The 16,759-nt window shown below is 41.5% G+C and overlaps 1 protein-coding gene across 7 annotated transcripts in view; it reads right to left on the bottom strand.

The window, feature by feature from the left end:
- The window catches only part of LOC115197020 (receptor-type tyrosine-protein phosphatase zeta), a 72,832-nt gene that overhangs the window by 22,950 nt on the left and 33,123 nt on the right, over nucleotides 1–16,759 (bottom strand). For all 7 annotated transcript variants that reach the window (XR_003878951.1, XM_029758141.1, XM_029758142.1 and 4 more), the window contains exons 2-7: nucleotides 15,836–15,907; nucleotides 8,714–8,893; nucleotides 8,083–8,234; nucleotides 6,646–6,741; nucleotides 4,717–4,783; nucleotides 2,997–3,154 (exon numbers count right to left, since the gene is read on the bottom strand). Coding sequence is in view for 6 of the 7 variants with exons in the window: in XM_029758141.1 (XP_029614001.1) it covers nucleotides 2,997–3,154; nucleotides 4,717–4,783; nucleotides 6,646–6,741; nucleotides 8,083–8,234; nucleotides 8,714–8,893; nucleotides 15,836–15,907 (725 nt within the window). In the remaining variant the exon portion in view is untranslated. The remainder of the gene's footprint in view (nucleotides 1–2,996; nucleotides 3,155–4,716; nucleotides 4,784–6,645; nucleotides 6,742–8,082; nucleotides 8,235–8,713; nucleotides 8,894–15,835; nucleotides 15,908–16,759) is intronic.

The raw sequence follows: 16,759 nt of genomic DNA, 5'->3' as shown, positions 1-16,759 counted from the left end.
TTTTTTTAAACGAAGTTGAATATGTGCTCTTTATGACAGAATGTTAAAACGAGGTGAAATTTTCTCATAAGGCACTGAATTGATGGCACCACCCACATACTAGCTAATTACTATTATCGTGATACATTCTCACAGACCTTCAAAACTATGGGTCATACAGTATTCACACGTCACACAACCTAACACACAGGCCCTCGAAAATAACTTTCTGTAAATAAGAACATTGCAAATACGAATTTGTTCTTAATTGACTGGTAAAATGAGGTAAGTAACACACATGCTAGACACATGCATGGATGCATGTCCGATACACCTTTTCTACAGTTGATTGTGTAACACTGCACAGAACACTGGTCCTCTGACTCACACAGCATTCCAACCAGAGTGGCTGTGAGTGTGACCGGGGGCCAGAACCGTGACTCGGGCAACCTCTGCAACAGCCATTGGTGCGTACAAATGTAATGATAGGTGTGGTGCTGTAATGATAGGTGTGGCGCTCTTATGGCACAACTTTTGAAAAATACTTTTGCATATGCACATGCATGCTTATTAGTTCATGTTATCAAAACAACTAATATGTGGATAACGTTGCTTGAATATATAGGCTACTGTATGCACGACTGGCGATATGGTAATTCCATCACATAAGAGCTAGTGTACGCCTCGAGGGAGTGTTTGAAAAGCTACCAAGCTACACAATATAGGAACAATTCTCCCAAAACGGCCTTTCAAAGTGTTTTGAAACTTGAGACGTGACATTACCATACCATACAGAACCGAAAACAGGCAGACTGAAAGCCAGTTTAAATGGAAAGAGGGTGTGTGTCAGACAACAGGATGTCAACAGTTAAAGACTTAAAAGGAGTGTGAGTGCGTGTATGTCTTCCCTGTTACCCTCAGGGTATTTGTGATTGACAGGTATATAACAACTGTCATTAAAACCGACAAATAAAGGCGCACAGAGGCCTTTACTCTGCTTAAACTGAAACGCATGGTGCTGACACGCACACACACTCAGAGCCACGATCAATTATGAATTCAGACATAAATCAAAAGCAAAGGTCTGGCACAAAGTCAGACACAAAAACAAAAAGATGCAGGCGCCGGCATAATGAAACAGTTTAGAAGTGACTTGTAAAAACAACCTTGTGCAATGCCTTTTAACTATACAGATGAAGGAGTGTATGTTAAGGTCCCACCCAACCCATACACACTCTAAAATACATCTGTCAACTCCCACTCTCCCTCTTCCTGTTGCTCACACTCTCTTCTTCTGTACTGACAAAAACAATATTTCCACACACTCTCTGATTTTATAAATGCACACAGGAACACAGGTGTACAGTTGAAGTCGGACGTTTACATACACCTTAGCGAAATACATTTAAACTCAGTTTTTCACAAATCCTGACATTTAATCCTAGTAAAAATTCCCTGTCTTAGGTCAGTTAGGATCACCACTTTATTTTAAGAATGTGAAATGTCAGAATAATAGTAGAGAGAATTATTTATTTCAGCTTTTATTTCTTTCATCACATTCTCAGTGGGTCAGAAGTTTACATACACTCAATTAGTATTTGGTAGCATTGCCTTTAAATTGTTTAACTTGGGTCAAACGTTTCGGGTAGCCTAACACAAGCTTCCCACAATAAGTTGGGTGAATTTTGGCCCATTCCTCCTGACAGAGCTGGTGTAACTGAGTAGGTTTGTAGGCCTCCTTGCTCGCACACGCTTTTTCAGTTCTGCCCACAAATGTTCTATAGGATTGAGGTCAGGGCTTTGTGATGGCCACTTCAATACCTTGACTCTGTTGTCCTTAAGCTATTTTGCCACAACTTTGTAAGCATGCTTGGGGTCATTGTCCATTTGGAAGACCCATTTGCGACCAAGCTTTAACTTCCTGACTGATGTCTTGAGATGTTGGTTCAATATCTCCACATAATTTTTCTGCCTCATGATGCCATCTATTTTGTGAAGTACACCAGTCTCTCCTGCAGCAAAGCACCCCCACAACATGATGCTGCCACTCCCATGCTTCACTGTTGGGATGGTGTTCTTCGGCTTGCAAGCCTGCCCCTTTTCCCCCCAAACATAACGATGGTCATTATGGCCAAACAGTTCTATTTTTGTTTCATCAGACCAGAGGACATTTCTCCAAAAAGTACGATCTTGTCCCCATGTGCAGTTGCAAACCGTAGTCTGGCTTTTTTTATGGCAGTTTTGGAGCAGTGGCTTCTTCCTTGCTGAGTGGCCTTTCAGGTTATGTCGATATAGGACTCGTCTTACTGTGGATATAGATACTTTTGTACCTGTTTCCTCCAGCATCTTTGCAAGGTCCTTTGCTCTGGTTCTGGGATTGATTTGCACTTTTCGCACCAAAGTACGTTCATCTCTAGGAGACAGAACGCGCTTCCTTCCTGAGCGGTATGACGGCTGCGTGGTCCCATGGTGTTTATACTTGCATACTGTTGTTTGTACAGATGAACGTGGTACTTTCAGGGGTTTGGAAATTGCTCCCAAGGATGAACCAGACTTGTGGAGTTCTACAATTTTTTCTGAGGTCTTGGCTGATTTCTTTAGATTTCACCATGATGTCAAGCAAAGAGGCACTGAGTTTAAAGGTAGGCCTTGAAATACAGCCACAGGTACACTCAAATGATGTCAATTAGCCTATCAGAAGCTTCTAAAGCCATGACATCATTTTCATACATTTTCCAAGCTGTTTAAAGGCACAGTCAACTTAGTGGATGTAAACTCCTGACCCACTAGAATTGTAATACAGTGAATTATAAGTGAAATAATCTGTCTGTAAACAATTGTTGGAAACATTACTTGTGTCATGCACAAAGTATATGTCCTAACCGACTTGCCAAAACTATAGTTTGTTAACAAGAAATGTGTGGAGTGGTTGAAAAACAAGTTTTAATGACTCCAATCTAAGTGTATGTAAACTTCCGACTTCAACTGTACATGGACACACTCACACACAGACCCACCTGCGTGTCAGAGATGGCCACAGTGTTCTTGAAGACGATCCACTCCACGGTCTCAGTGCAGGGTGGGGTGGTGAGGGAGCCGTTGTAGATGAAGTACTTCTCTGTGGAATTGGGCAGGAGGCCCCGGAGAGAGAAGGGACCCACCCTCCCACTCTTACCTAGACAGGGGGAAAGTGTAGGGAACGCAGACAGAGAAGCAAAAGTGAAATAGAGGAACAGATCAAAAGGAAGAGAGAATGACAGACGATAGAGGATAACCGGTAGAGTATAACCAATAAAGGATAACCAATACAGGATAAACGATAGAGTATGAATGATAGAGTATGAACAATATAGCATAACCAATAGAGATTAACCAATAGAGGATAGAGGATAAACGATAGAGGATAAACGATAGAGAATGAACGATAGAGGAGATACAATAGAGGATAGAGGGTAAATGATAGAGAATGAACGATAGAGGATAAACGGTAGAAGATAGAGGATGAACGATAGAGGATAAACGATAGAGGATAAAGAATAAACAATAGAGGATGAACGATAGAGGATAAACGATAGAGTATAAACAACAGAGGAGAAATGATAGAGAATAAACGATAGAAGATAAACGGTAGAGGATAAACGGTAGAGGATAAATGATATATGAACAATAGAGGATAAACAATAGAGGGTAAACGATAGAGAATGAACAATAGAGGATAAACGATAGAAGATAAACAATAGACGATAAACAATAGAGGGTAAACGATAGAGAATGAACAATAGAGGATAAACAATAGAGGATAGAGGGTAAACGATAGAGAATGAATGATAGAGGATAAACAATAGAGGATAGAGAGTAAACGATAGAGAATGAACGATAGTGGATAAACGATAGAGGGTAAACGATAGAGAATGAACGATAGTGGATAAACGATAGAGGATAGAGGGTAAACGATAGAGAATGAACGATAGCGTATGAATGATAGAGAACAGAGAATATACCATAGAGGATAAACGATAGAGGATAAACAATCGAAGATGAACGATAGATGATCAAGGACAAACGATAGAGGATAAACAACAGAGGAGAAATGATAGAGGATAAATGATAGAGGATAAACGATCGAAGATAAACAATATAGGATAAACAATAGAGGATAAACAAGAGGATAAACGATAGAGTATGAACGTTAAAGTATGAACGATAGAGTATGAATGATAGAGGATAAAGGATAAATGATAGAGAATGAACGATAGAAGATGAATGATAGATGATAGAGGATAAACAATAGAGGATAAGTTATAGAGGATAAACGATAGAGGATGAACGATAGAGTATGAACGATAGAGTATGAACGATAGAGGGTAAACAACAGAGGATGAACGACAGAAGATGAATATAAAGAAAACAGTGTGTGTGTGTTTATGTGCCTGTGTGTTACATTATGGCACAGTGAGGTAGTGGGTGTATGATTGTGGGGGATAGTGGCCCTTGAATTTACATGAAATGAGTTGATGCACTCTGTAATTGCTACCTGCATTGAAAACTTCAACCTCCATTAGCATTAACTATCTACTGTACAACATACATTTACTGAAACCTAGGAACAGTGCTGTGCAGTAATACATCGATAATGAAATGCAAGGGAGATAATTATGGTTGTGGTTACAGCAGGTGAGTAAAAAAAAGTTTATTGGTTGAGGTTCGAGTTATTAGGGTTAAGTCAGGTTGACATACCGAATCGGCTGACACTGTTGATTCCATCGATAATGGCTATGTAGTTGTCATTGTCTTCGATGCTCGTCTGTAAAGAGGGAAAGGCAGTAGGTTAGTCAGGCATCTCAAAAGTCTACAGTAGCTTCCTCTACTCATCTCCTCCCCCTTACCTTTTTGTGTCCCTACATTTCTTGGGCTGCTTTAAAGAGGCAATCTGCAGTTGCTACATCCATTTTGGGACATACATGTATTTATTTTATAATTTACTTCACCAGGTAGGCCAGTTGAGAACAAGTTCTCATTTACAACTGCGACCCGGCCAAGATAAAGCAAAGTGGTGCGACAAAAACAACAACACAAAGTTACACATTAACAAACGTACTGTCAATAACACAATAGAAAAATAAATGAATAATGATGTAGCCATTGATTCTTGAAGAATATAACTTAGAAATGCCTCATGATCTCAGTTCAACTGTCGTACTCAATCAGAACCCAAAACATAACCTTGCTTTACTACATTGTTTGTAAACAAAGTAAATTTAAATAGACACTATGTAGCCTCAAAATAATTGCTAAAACTATAATATTGTTATAATGGATGGTCAGTCCTTGTATACATAGCTCTGTCAATGAATTTGAGAGTGCTTACATTTCTCCAGCCCCATCCCTCAGCTTTTTACTGAAACAGGGGCATGGAGTTCACTTTGTTATTGTTTCAACTGCTGAATGCCCCTTTAAAGCTGTGACCCGCTTAGCTGAAGCTAACACTGATGCTAAGCTAAAGCCAACACTGATGCTAAGCTAAAGCCAACACTGATGTTAAGCTAATAGCTAGAGACGTGATATTCCACAGCTGACCGTCTATGTACTGTAGCATGTCTAATCTCTGCTCAGTCTGATGCTGTAGTGGGTAATCCGTTCCACTATTCTGTCCCCTTTGATTTCCAAGGTGGGCAGCGGAGTGTAGCCTAAGATGTGTGGGCTAATCTCCTCAACAAACACACACACGCTCACACACGGTATTGACCTGCTGGTATTCTACACTGTCAGTTACTGCCAGGCTGTTAATTCAGTAGAGGTACTGTTCAGACTAGTTATGTAGATACAGTAAGTCATCCCTCATCGACTATGAAAAGCATTGCTGGTATGGACGCAAAATTATCCATCAAACACTCTTGACACAGGTCACAAACACATGCGCGCACGCACACACACATCTGCACAAAATCTAATCCATCAGCACACTCCGCTTCCTGTCAATGTCAACAGATGACATACCTGTCAAGGACACCCACTCCCCCCAATCTACAGAACCTACTAGGTACTATGGCCATAGTAGGTCAAAACATACAGACCAATGGTAGAAAAAGTACCCATTGTCATACTTGAGTAAAAGTAAAGATACCTTAATAGAAAGTGAAAGTCACCCAATAAAATACTACTTGCGTAAGTCTAAAATGATTTGGTTTTAAATATACTTAAGAATCAAAAGTAAACATACTTGCTAAAATATACTTAGAAAGTAAAAGTATAAATCATTTCAAATGTCTTATATTAAGCAAACCAGACGGCACCATTGACTTGTTTTTATTTTATTTATGGATAGCCAGGGGCACACTCCAACACTCAGACATCATTTACAAACTAAGCATTTGTGTTTAGTGAATCCACCAGATCAGAGGCAGTAGGGATGTTCTCTTGATAAGTGTGTGAATTGGACCACTTTCCTGTTCTGTTAAGCATTCAAAATGTAACGAGTAGTTTTGGGTGTCAGGGAAAATGTATGGAGTAAAAAGTACATTATTTTCTTCAGGAATGTAGTGAAGTAAAAGTTGTCGAAAATATAAGTAGTAAAGTACAGATACCCCTAAAAACGACTTAAGTAGAACTTATTAGTATGTTTACTTAAGTACTTTACACCAATGATACAGACACACTCACGCCCACCTCAAACAGCACAGAGAGAGCTGTGATCCTGCCCCCGTCCTTGATGGCGTAGTCTAAGGACTCAAAGTGATGCTCTTCATAACAGTAGATCTGCATCTGGAACAGACAGATACAAGGTACAGGAGATGGTTGATATCCCTTGTACTGTCCTTGAGAGTAGGGATGAGTGCTATATCCTATTTTGAGGTATACTGGTATGGATCCACATACTGGTTTGGATTTTAACAATCCTGTCTATAGCGATATTTTGATACAATGCTAAACTAATTGGACTACTTCACAGTCAGTTTTGTCCTAGATTGGTTGAGTATAAAACCATCAGAATGGAGAAAGCCCATTAAAACCACTTAGAATTCCTACGGTCATCTACAACGCATAAAACATATTTAGAACTTTTCAGAAACGTAACCGTTTCATCGTGTGTGTGTTCCAAATATCTCTAACGGTCTCCCCAATGTCCGTTTTTTTATGCGAGTGATGTCAGAATGCACTCACTGTTCAAAAATGTGATTGTTACGCAACAGGACAGTTAACCCGCACTGCCCTCAAACCAAGACATGCTGCCTGCTAATTATCTATAGGCTATGTTTCAACTTGTCAATTTCAGATTAGTTTGTATTTTCTAATAACAGTTTGAATCGAGGTGTATACCGCCTCCTCATTAATTCTTACAGAAGTAGTCCATTTCACTGTTGCGGACGTTTGAGGCTTTATTGAGCCGGAAAATCTCTCTTCGAAGAGAGCCCAAGCACTTATTCGGTTTGAGTGTACACCGCAGGGACCACTGTAGAACGATCACACCTGTGTGTTGGTAAGTGTCAAAGGGATTAATACTGTCAAATACAGCCAAACAGTCAAAAATTAGAAAGCCCTACTTGTGTCACGTCCTGACCAGTATAGGGGTTATTTGTTATTGTAGTTTGGTCAGGACGTGGCAGGGGGTGTTAGATTTATGTGGTTCAGGGTGTGTTTTGTGTATGTGTTTAGGTAGAGGGGTGATTTGATTTATTAGTCCGGAGTTTGTTAGTCATTGTTCTATGTTAGTATATTTCTATGTTCTATCTAGTCTTTTGTAGTTCTATGTTTAGTTAATTGGGGTTGGACCTTCAATTGGAGGCAGCTGGTTATTGTTGCCTCTGATTGAGGGTCCTATAATTAGGAGTTTGTTTTTAATGTGATTTTGTTGGAGATTGTTCTTGTTTAGCTGTTTGCCTGACAAGACTGTCAAGTTCGTTTTGTTTTGTATACGTTTATGTGTTTTCCTTCTTCACCAAATTGAAAAGAAGATGAGTATACATTTTCCCGCTGCGTCTTGGTCTCTACCCTACGACACCCGTGACAACTTGGGAGGTTACAATGAGGTCATACTCTGTCATATGGAGGTTATAACAAGGTTATACTCTGTCATAGTTATAATGGGCGAATGTCAGGTCTTACCTCCAGGGGATACTTCACCCCGTTGAGGCTGTGTTCGGAGCCCTCTGAGGAGGCGTTGCAGCGTCCCCAGTGGAAGGTGATTCTTCCCACCTTAAACCTGCCCCTCAGCCCCCCTCCACTCACATAGAAGTCCCCCTCTGGGTTCACCGCCACTGGAGAGAACACACAGAGGGTGTTAGTTGACCCCATTAAACAACACACACATACACTCACACTCACACACACTATATTGATGTGGCCTGAAGCTTGCCAAGTGAAAACACAAAAAGTCACGTACACACACACATCCATCGGCTTTAAAAGTGCCATAAGTATACACTACAACAATGCCCAATCTTTCAGTATCTAACAATATATAATAATTTCCACATCATCATATTGTATTGCATTCCTCCTTCCACTCTTCTTCTTCTCCACCTCCTCCTTCTGCTCTGACACCGTAGTATTAAAACCCAGACCACAAGGCTCTGAGACAGTTTCTACCCACAGGCAGTGGATACTGAATAGGTGACTGAATGGCTGGTTGCAGATAGGACTGTTTTACTGTATTACTTTGGCTTTACAGTTTCATTGCTGGCTGCTGTAATGCTGTTTTTATGGTGACGGCTTATGGGGATGTAAGAGCGCATACCTGTCTTGCCGTCGTTCTTGATGGTGGTCCCATCAGACATCGCTTCCTCCCAGCCCTCGAACTTCAGCTTTTGGAACTGAACTTTGACCTGTGTCAGCTCCTCCTCGATGTTGATGGGCGACTGTCTGGCATTGTTACATGATGGGTACTTCTTGGCCCAGTTGTTTTGGTTGAGAGTCCCTGCCAAAAGAGAGTTGAAATGTGTTTAATGCATGGTAGAGATAGATAGCTAACATATTGGTGGTGCGTCAGCTACATTCCTTTGCCCCAAAATTGTACATGCCATTTTCCATTTCAAAACACAACTCAGTTGTTTTCCCTTTTCCCGGAAGTGTACTCTGGTTTCTTCCTCTCTAATTAGTGACCAACTGATTGCAGGTGTGCTCCTGCGGGGAGCTAACAAGCTAATCACCTTCAGGTGTGTCTGCTTTGACAGGATATCACTGGGGTGTAACATGCAGAACTGTGGAATTTCTCAAGCCATTCCTGGGGGATCCCCAGGGTGTGATAAATATTCATTTTTTATCCCAGCACTAATACCTAGGGATGCACGATATATCAGTGAACATATCGGAATCGATGTCTAGTTTAACGCCAATGTTAAAAACCGATTTCAAAGCTACCGTGCATACCTATATAACATAGGAACATGACATAATGACGCCCACAATGTCTACTGTGTGGATCAAGCAGTCAACAAGTCGAGCAGTCATTTGAAAGAGTAAGAACATTTCAGCGAGACAACTCAAAGGTGAAATCCATTAAAGTCAAGATAATGGAATTCATTGCCCTTGACAATCAACCGTTCTCTGTCGTGGGTGATGTTGGCTTTCGCCGACTGGTTGAGCAATGGTACACACTAACATGTGCGCTATTTTTCAGATGTTGCCCTACCGGAGTTACACAGTAATTTGGGGTATCAACCTCCACTCTTCCAGGGAACAAGAGCAGGAGGTCAGCATATCTTCTGCCCAGATGTTTGTCCGCCGCTGTCGACGTACCTGGAGAAGAACTTGGGCGGCAATTCTCAAGACCAACTCCAGGTATTGTCGACAAACGGACCGTCGTCGGACCCCAGCTCCCCGCTATCGCATTGGGCAGAGGGTATGGCTTTCCACTCGGGACCTGCCCCTTCGGGTGGAGTCCCGCAAACTGTCCCCCAGTTTCATTGGTCCTTTCCCATCTCTGGAGTCCTTAGTTCCACTGCTGTCCTTCTTGTGTTACCCCGTACCCTCCGTATTGGCCATCCGGGTCATCGATGGCCAGCCAGTGTACACGGTGACACACACGCCTCCTGAGGGTTCGACCAGGGGGCAGGGGTTTCCAGTACCTGGTTGACTGGGAGGGTTATGGCACGGAGGAGAGGTGCTGGGTCCCTGCTAAAGACATCCTGGACCCGGCCCTCATCGCCGATTTTCACCACCGGCACCCCGGTCAGCCAGTTATGCATCCGGGGGGGGGTATACTGTCACACCCTGATTGGTTTCACCTGGCCTTGTGATTGTCTGCAGGTGTCGATAGTTTTCCCCAGTGTATTTATCCCTGTGTTTCCTGTCTCTCTGTGCCAGTTCGTCTTGTATGTCCAAGTCAACCAGCGTGTTTTTCCCGTGCTCCTGCTTTCTCTATTCTCTTTTTGCTAGTCCTCCCAGTTTTGACCCTTGCCTGTTTCTGGACTCTGTACCCGCCTGCCTGACCATTCTGCCTGCCTTGACCTCGAGCCTGCCTGCCACTCTGTACCTCCTGGACTCTGAACTGGTTTTGACCTTTTGCCTGTCCACGACCATTCTCTTGCCTTCCCCTATTTGGATCAATAAACATCTAAGACTCCAACCATCTGCCTCCTGTGTCTGCATCTGGGTCTCGCCTTGTGCCCTGATAGCGTCCATGTGTGTCTGTTAACTATTTAACTGTACTAGAATGGCAGTTAAAAGGCAGCAAAAATTTAAAATATCGGTTATCGTTTTTTTGTTTGTTTTGGTATCGGCCAAAAATGTAATATCGGTGCATAATGCCTGATTCAAGTAATCATGGGTTGGGTGATATGATGAGTAGTTCAGTCAAGTCCAATCTACATGAAGTGCTTATGGCAAAGGGTGGATATGGGGCTGTGCATGGAGCTGATGTGCCTATTCCACACGATAGAACAATTTAATGTCATGCTTTCATTCCAACATTTTCTCCTGCTCATTCATTGCTGTACATTTTTCAGTTTAACTGGAGTCAACTAAGGGGCTGGCAGTATCATTTTCAGTGTATTGGTCGCATGGGAGGCCTAAATTGCCTTCCTGAGTTTTGTTTCAATGCTTCTCCTGTAACCCAACTCATCCTATCAAACCTGGTTGCCAGTCTGTTTCTGTTTTAGCCAACACCTGTCTCACATTACATAGACAACAACAAAAGCTGGCTAAAACATCAGTGACAGTGAGTATGGGTAGTGTTTATTTCACTTGCATTGAAGTTTCCAGCAGATAGATTTGAGATGCATTGCTTAGGCTAAATACTGTGAGCATGTAAATACACACACACATACTACTACTACTACTACTACTACTACTATTACTCGTTACAATTTCTAACTGAATTTTAGTCCTGGGGCCCACATACTGTAGAGACCCATCTGAGCCAGAAGACAATGAGGCTGAATGAGGTCATTCTGAGTTCTGGGTCAGCTCATTAGCATGTCAATGGCTCCACACACACAGCAGAGGGGATATGATGCAACAGTATATTCTTCATCATCTATCTGTTGTGGGCAATTGTAACTGCTGGTGTGCTTACCCTGTGATAATCGTATAAAAAAAGCATTTATGAAAAGCCAAATTTAAAAATCTTTGTTATCTAATTTTTTCTCAATGGTTCTGATGGTTTTTGCGGGTTAGGCTACCGTTGAACGAACATGAAAATGGACAAAATCCCTTTGAATGATTTATCAAGCTAGAATTTCATTTTGATGACATACTTTTTTGACGTTTTGATCTACATTTTTCAGTCATTTCAATTGTTGATATGAAAATGTAGTTACAACCGTATTTATTATATACAGGTAAATGCCAAAATAAAGGAAACCCTTCAGTAAATGAGGGATACAACGTATATTGAAAGCAGGTGCTTCCACACAGGTTTGGTACTGGTTCCTGAGTTAATTAAGCAATTAACATCACATCATGCTTAGGGCCATGTATAAAAATGCCCAGTTGCCTATTATTTTGGCTACTATGGCTAGAAGAGATGAATCAGTGAATTTGAAGGAGAGGTCTCAAAGCAGCATTTTTCATGGAAGAATGGTGTCGAATCTTCCAATAGAGTTTCAGACACTTGTAAAATCTATGACAAGGCGAATTGAGGCTGTTCTGGTGGCTCGTGATGGCCCACCGCTCTATTAAGAACTTTTATGTTGGTGTTTCCTTTATTTTAGTAGTTACCTGTATGTGTGTGTGTAATAATATTTCACATAATAATATTGTTATGTGTGTGTTTTTGGGCATGTGCAAAAAAAAATCTGGTGCATTGGAAGAATTGTAAATCAAAAGTGAAAACATGTTTTTAGAATTTTTTGCAAATGTACTGAAAATTAAATACAGAAATAGCTAATTTACATAATTATTCACACCCCTTGCTATGACACTCCAAATTGAGCTCAGATGCATTAGGATAAATTCTTGGTATAGATACCATTCTTCCCTTTCTAAGAGAGGTAATAGACCATTCATTTAGCGGTGATAATGATGGTACTGTACTGTACAGTGTTTGGATCCACATAAAGGTGTGTCAGAGGAGCCTGTCTATTATGGTGTTAGGATAAGAAAGATCAGGGTTGAAGGGATGCGTCGCTCAAAAGGCACGCACAGCAAAAGAGAATCCCTTCCACACACACAACAGCAAGAGCATATGTAACCGATGTGAAATGGCTAGTTAGTTAGCGGTGGTGCGCGCTAATAGCGTTTCAATCAGTGAGGTCACTCGCTCTGAGACCTGAAGTAGGGTTTCCCGTTTGCTTTGCAAGGGCCGCGGCTTTTGTGGCGCGATGGGTAACGATGCTTCGTGGGGTGTCAGTTGTTGATGTGTGCAAGGGTCCCTGGTTCGAGCCCAGGCTGGGGCGAAGAGAGGGACGGAACCTACACTGTTACACTTACACACACATGCAGATGATCAAATGGAAGCACACACACACCTGCATTATGATAGCACATAGACACAATGCAGATTATCCAATAAAATCACACACACACACACACACAAACCTGCATTATCACAAACAAGCTCACATAACCACAAAGCACCATTCCAAGCCCTTTGGCTGGGAGGGCCCACCATGCAGAATGGTTGTTTAACTCTCATGAGCTTCTATATTGTGCCTGAACAAAAACAATTGGACCCAATACAAGAGCACATCACAAGGATTCAAAATACAACACAACATTGTGAGTAAATAGTCATTGCAATATGAATAAGCAACTAGCAATATAGTGTGTGTGTGTGTGTTTGTCTGTGTGTGTATGGGGGATAAACAAGTTTATCTGAACGTTGAACTCTATCAACTGCTTTTCTATTTCTAATATATCTTCAAGCCTCCAACATAAACTTTCTGAAGCACAGGGTAAGTATAGCGTCCATAGGGCCATTGGACCAGGGCTGTTTTTCTGTTTATGCTAGTTATACAATAGGCCTATAGATGGGGGAGGTTATTGAGGACAGGGAAGTTGGGGAGGGACAGGGGCATGTTAGGGTGGCATTGGCAGTCGGAATACAGGTTGTCCCCCCGCCTGGCTGCCTGTGCCCACATGTCTGTGCCCTCACCCAATAATGTCCCCATTGTTGTGTCAGTCTCCCCATGTGTCACCCAGATTCAGTTTGTTGTGATGCCGACCGAGGCGAAAGGGGAGGTATGGGAAGGTGGTGTGGTAAAGAGATAGAGAGGGAGAAAAGGGAAGACGGAGAGAGAGCTTTGGGAAAGGGGTAGGGGTAGACTAGACAGTGAGAAGAAGAGGGGGAGTGAGAGAGAGAGAGAGAGAGGTGAGAGGGAAGAGAGGAGAACACAAAGACAGCAAGGGGTGGAGAGAGGGGTGCAAGGGGGGAAAGAGAATATATTTTTTCTTGTCATGTCTAGTGAAAGCAAAGATTGGCAGAGATATGAGGGGGGGGGTGATATTTGTGTGCTACTGCCTGAGGGTCATAGTAAATATGCATGGTACATTTCCATGCCAAATGATGCATCTATTTTGTAGAATATGCTGTATTACTGACTGTTTGGCAACTGTATAAAATATAAACATGCTAATAATACAAACTGTATCAAAGTCAATGTTGAATTGAAGAGAAATAGACACATTTCTGCTACACATCATACATTCTATGCAGTATTGGCTAGTCATAACCCATGTCATGTCTCATCCAACACAGATCAGACAAGCTAGGCTAAACAGCCGCTCCAAACCAGGAGCTGAATGTGCCCTACTTTCAAATTTGGGTCCCAGAGCCTAACACAGGGAATTCTCTCACCACCAGGGAATTCTCCGTGGCTGAAAAAATAAATAAAGGAATAGACCCTGAGAAGAGAGTCCCTAGTGTGTGTGTGTGTGTGTGTGTGTGTGTGTGTGTGTGTGTGTGCATTTGTATGTAACCCTCTGTCAAATGAGGCTACGCCAATACACTGTAGCTCTTGCACTGTTTAACAGCTTGTGTTACAATATTGTGTGTATTTGGATGTTGTCAACATTAGTTGAAAAGAGATTGCGGGCCATATTCTGAACTTGAACTTCAGTGTAAATAAGTCTTCCTTTCTCATCTCCCCATCTGATAACCTAAGCATAGGCCAATTCTTAACTGAAAACATTTCAGTTGAAACTTGTCTACTCTTTTCCCAACCAGTGGTTATGGAGTAAAGGGGAGAGAGAAGGCCATGCCATTTACTATTGGAACGAGGCTCCAAATGACCCCCAATGATAACCAATCCATTTCCTTGTTGATCTCTCTCCACACGCATTGCCAAACGTCAGGCGAATTCATGAAGATCAAATGAATTTCTAAGGGAATACGTATTCAAATGCAAATCTCAGAATGAGACCATGGGGGGAAATTGGAATGGGTTCAGATGATCTTCAAGAGAAGGGGGGAGAATGCGTGAATGTTTTCTCAAATTATATTTTCAAATAGGACATTAATTCCCAGGTCTCTTTGGCGTCCCCGTTTCAGAAGATATTCATGAAACCAAGCTATTCATTATGACCTGCATTGTAAACAGAATTATTGCCGAAGAGTATATTCTGCAAATGGCCTACTCTTTAGATCTCTGCCACACATGCACACACACACCTTTGTTCTTCCTCTCAAAAAATGGCTGATATAGAGATGCCAGGAGTGGCCATTCCTAAGAAAATCCCAGTCTACTCCAAGGTACAAGCTTCGTGAGGAGAACAAGCTTCGTGACTAGGCTACTCCATTTTTCTCTAACCAGTCAGAACAGTCTAGTCTAAGGCAAGACCAGTCTAGTCTAATAGGTTTATTGGAAACCATAACATATCTGTTAAAGGATGAGTCAAACAGATAAAGACAAAGTTAATCCTTTCTGATATTTTACACATGCACAGACTAGACAATCTCTGTTGTTATCTGTTATTACATTACGCACACACACATTACGCGTGCATACACGGTACGCAAGTCACAAGCAACTATTAGTCTATGACTGCAAGTCTGACATTGTCTGTCACTACCAGCTCAAAATACTAGCGTTTCCCAGTCATCTCTTTGAAGCACACTACTTATCGATCACATACTCACTCACTGTGTGCCCGCGCACCTGCACACCCGCGGGTGCACGCATTCACACACACCAACACACACACACACACCTCATAAGAGGAGCTTTGAGGACACATTGTGGCAGTCCAGCAGACATCAAAGTCTTATCTCCACCAGAGTGCCACTCCACTCCTGACCACCTGTGGATTCATGGCTAGTGAGGAACCCATTCAGTCTACATGTTAGCACTTCAGCTGGTCTTTGGTATTACAATGCTTCAAAATCACTTAGCTTCAATATATCAATAATTTATCCAAATGTATCCTACTGAGATAGACGTAGAGCATTTAACCAAACTCGTCTGGTCCCCTACACACTTACCCGCATAGGACCAGTCGATGTCTTCTGAGAATTTGCGCTGGGCCCGGTATCCATATCCTTGCACCAGCTCAGCTGCAACAGAAAGAAAATAGCTCACAAAAACAGCTCTGTTTACGTCCAAATATGTAATTTGATTAAATCAGCCTGGATTATTCTTATCATGGCACCAGAATTATTATATGTTCACACAGCCTCTAAATCCTATTGAGTTGGTCTGTTTTTATTTGAGAACTGAAAGACATCCATGTCACTTTAAAAGATCAACTCACGATACCCTCATTCCAAAAGATCATGGCAAAAAACAAATAATAATGTGTTATTACACATAACAATATTGCTTATAGGCCATTATGTGCAGTGCAACATTGAGGACCACTCATTTAGAGTTATATATGAGAAAATATCAGCAAAAGAGGGAGGTCTGAGATTGTACAATAAAAACAATCTGTTATCTTTTTCGTCGGAAGACATTTGCTTTATTTTGAGAATAATGAGTAAGATTTACAGTGCCATCAGAAAGTATTCACACCCCTTGACTTATTCCATAAAATGTTGTGTTACAAGGTAGGATTAACATTGATTTAATTGTCATTTGTTGTCAAAGATCTACACAAAAAACAAAAATCTCAAATTGGAAGATAAATTCTAACATTTGTAAAAATATCATGAAAAATAAAACACTAATACATGTTTTTTTAATTCTTCAAGCTCTGTCAAATTGGTTGTTGATCCTTGCTAGACAGACTTTATTAAGTCTTGCCATAGATTTTCAAGCCGATTTAAGTAAAAACTGTAACTAGGCCACTCAGGAACATTCAGTGTCGTTTTGGTATATTTGGCCTTGTGTTTTAGGTTATTGTCCTGCTGAAAGGTGAATTTGTCTCCATGTCTGTTGGAAAGCAGACTGAACCAAATCTTCCTCTA

The sequence above is a fragment of the Salmo trutta genome, chromosome 7 (genome assembly GCF_901001165.1).
Source record: "Salmo trutta chromosome 7, fSalTru1.1, whole genome shotgun sequence".
In the NCBI taxonomy this organism is placed as follows: domain Eukaryota; kingdom Metazoa; phylum Chordata; class Actinopteri; order Salmoniformes; family Salmonidae; genus Salmo; species Salmo trutta.
The sequence above is the reverse complement of the archived record's forward strand: the minus strand, read 5'-3'. Positions and strand labels throughout refer to the sequence as shown.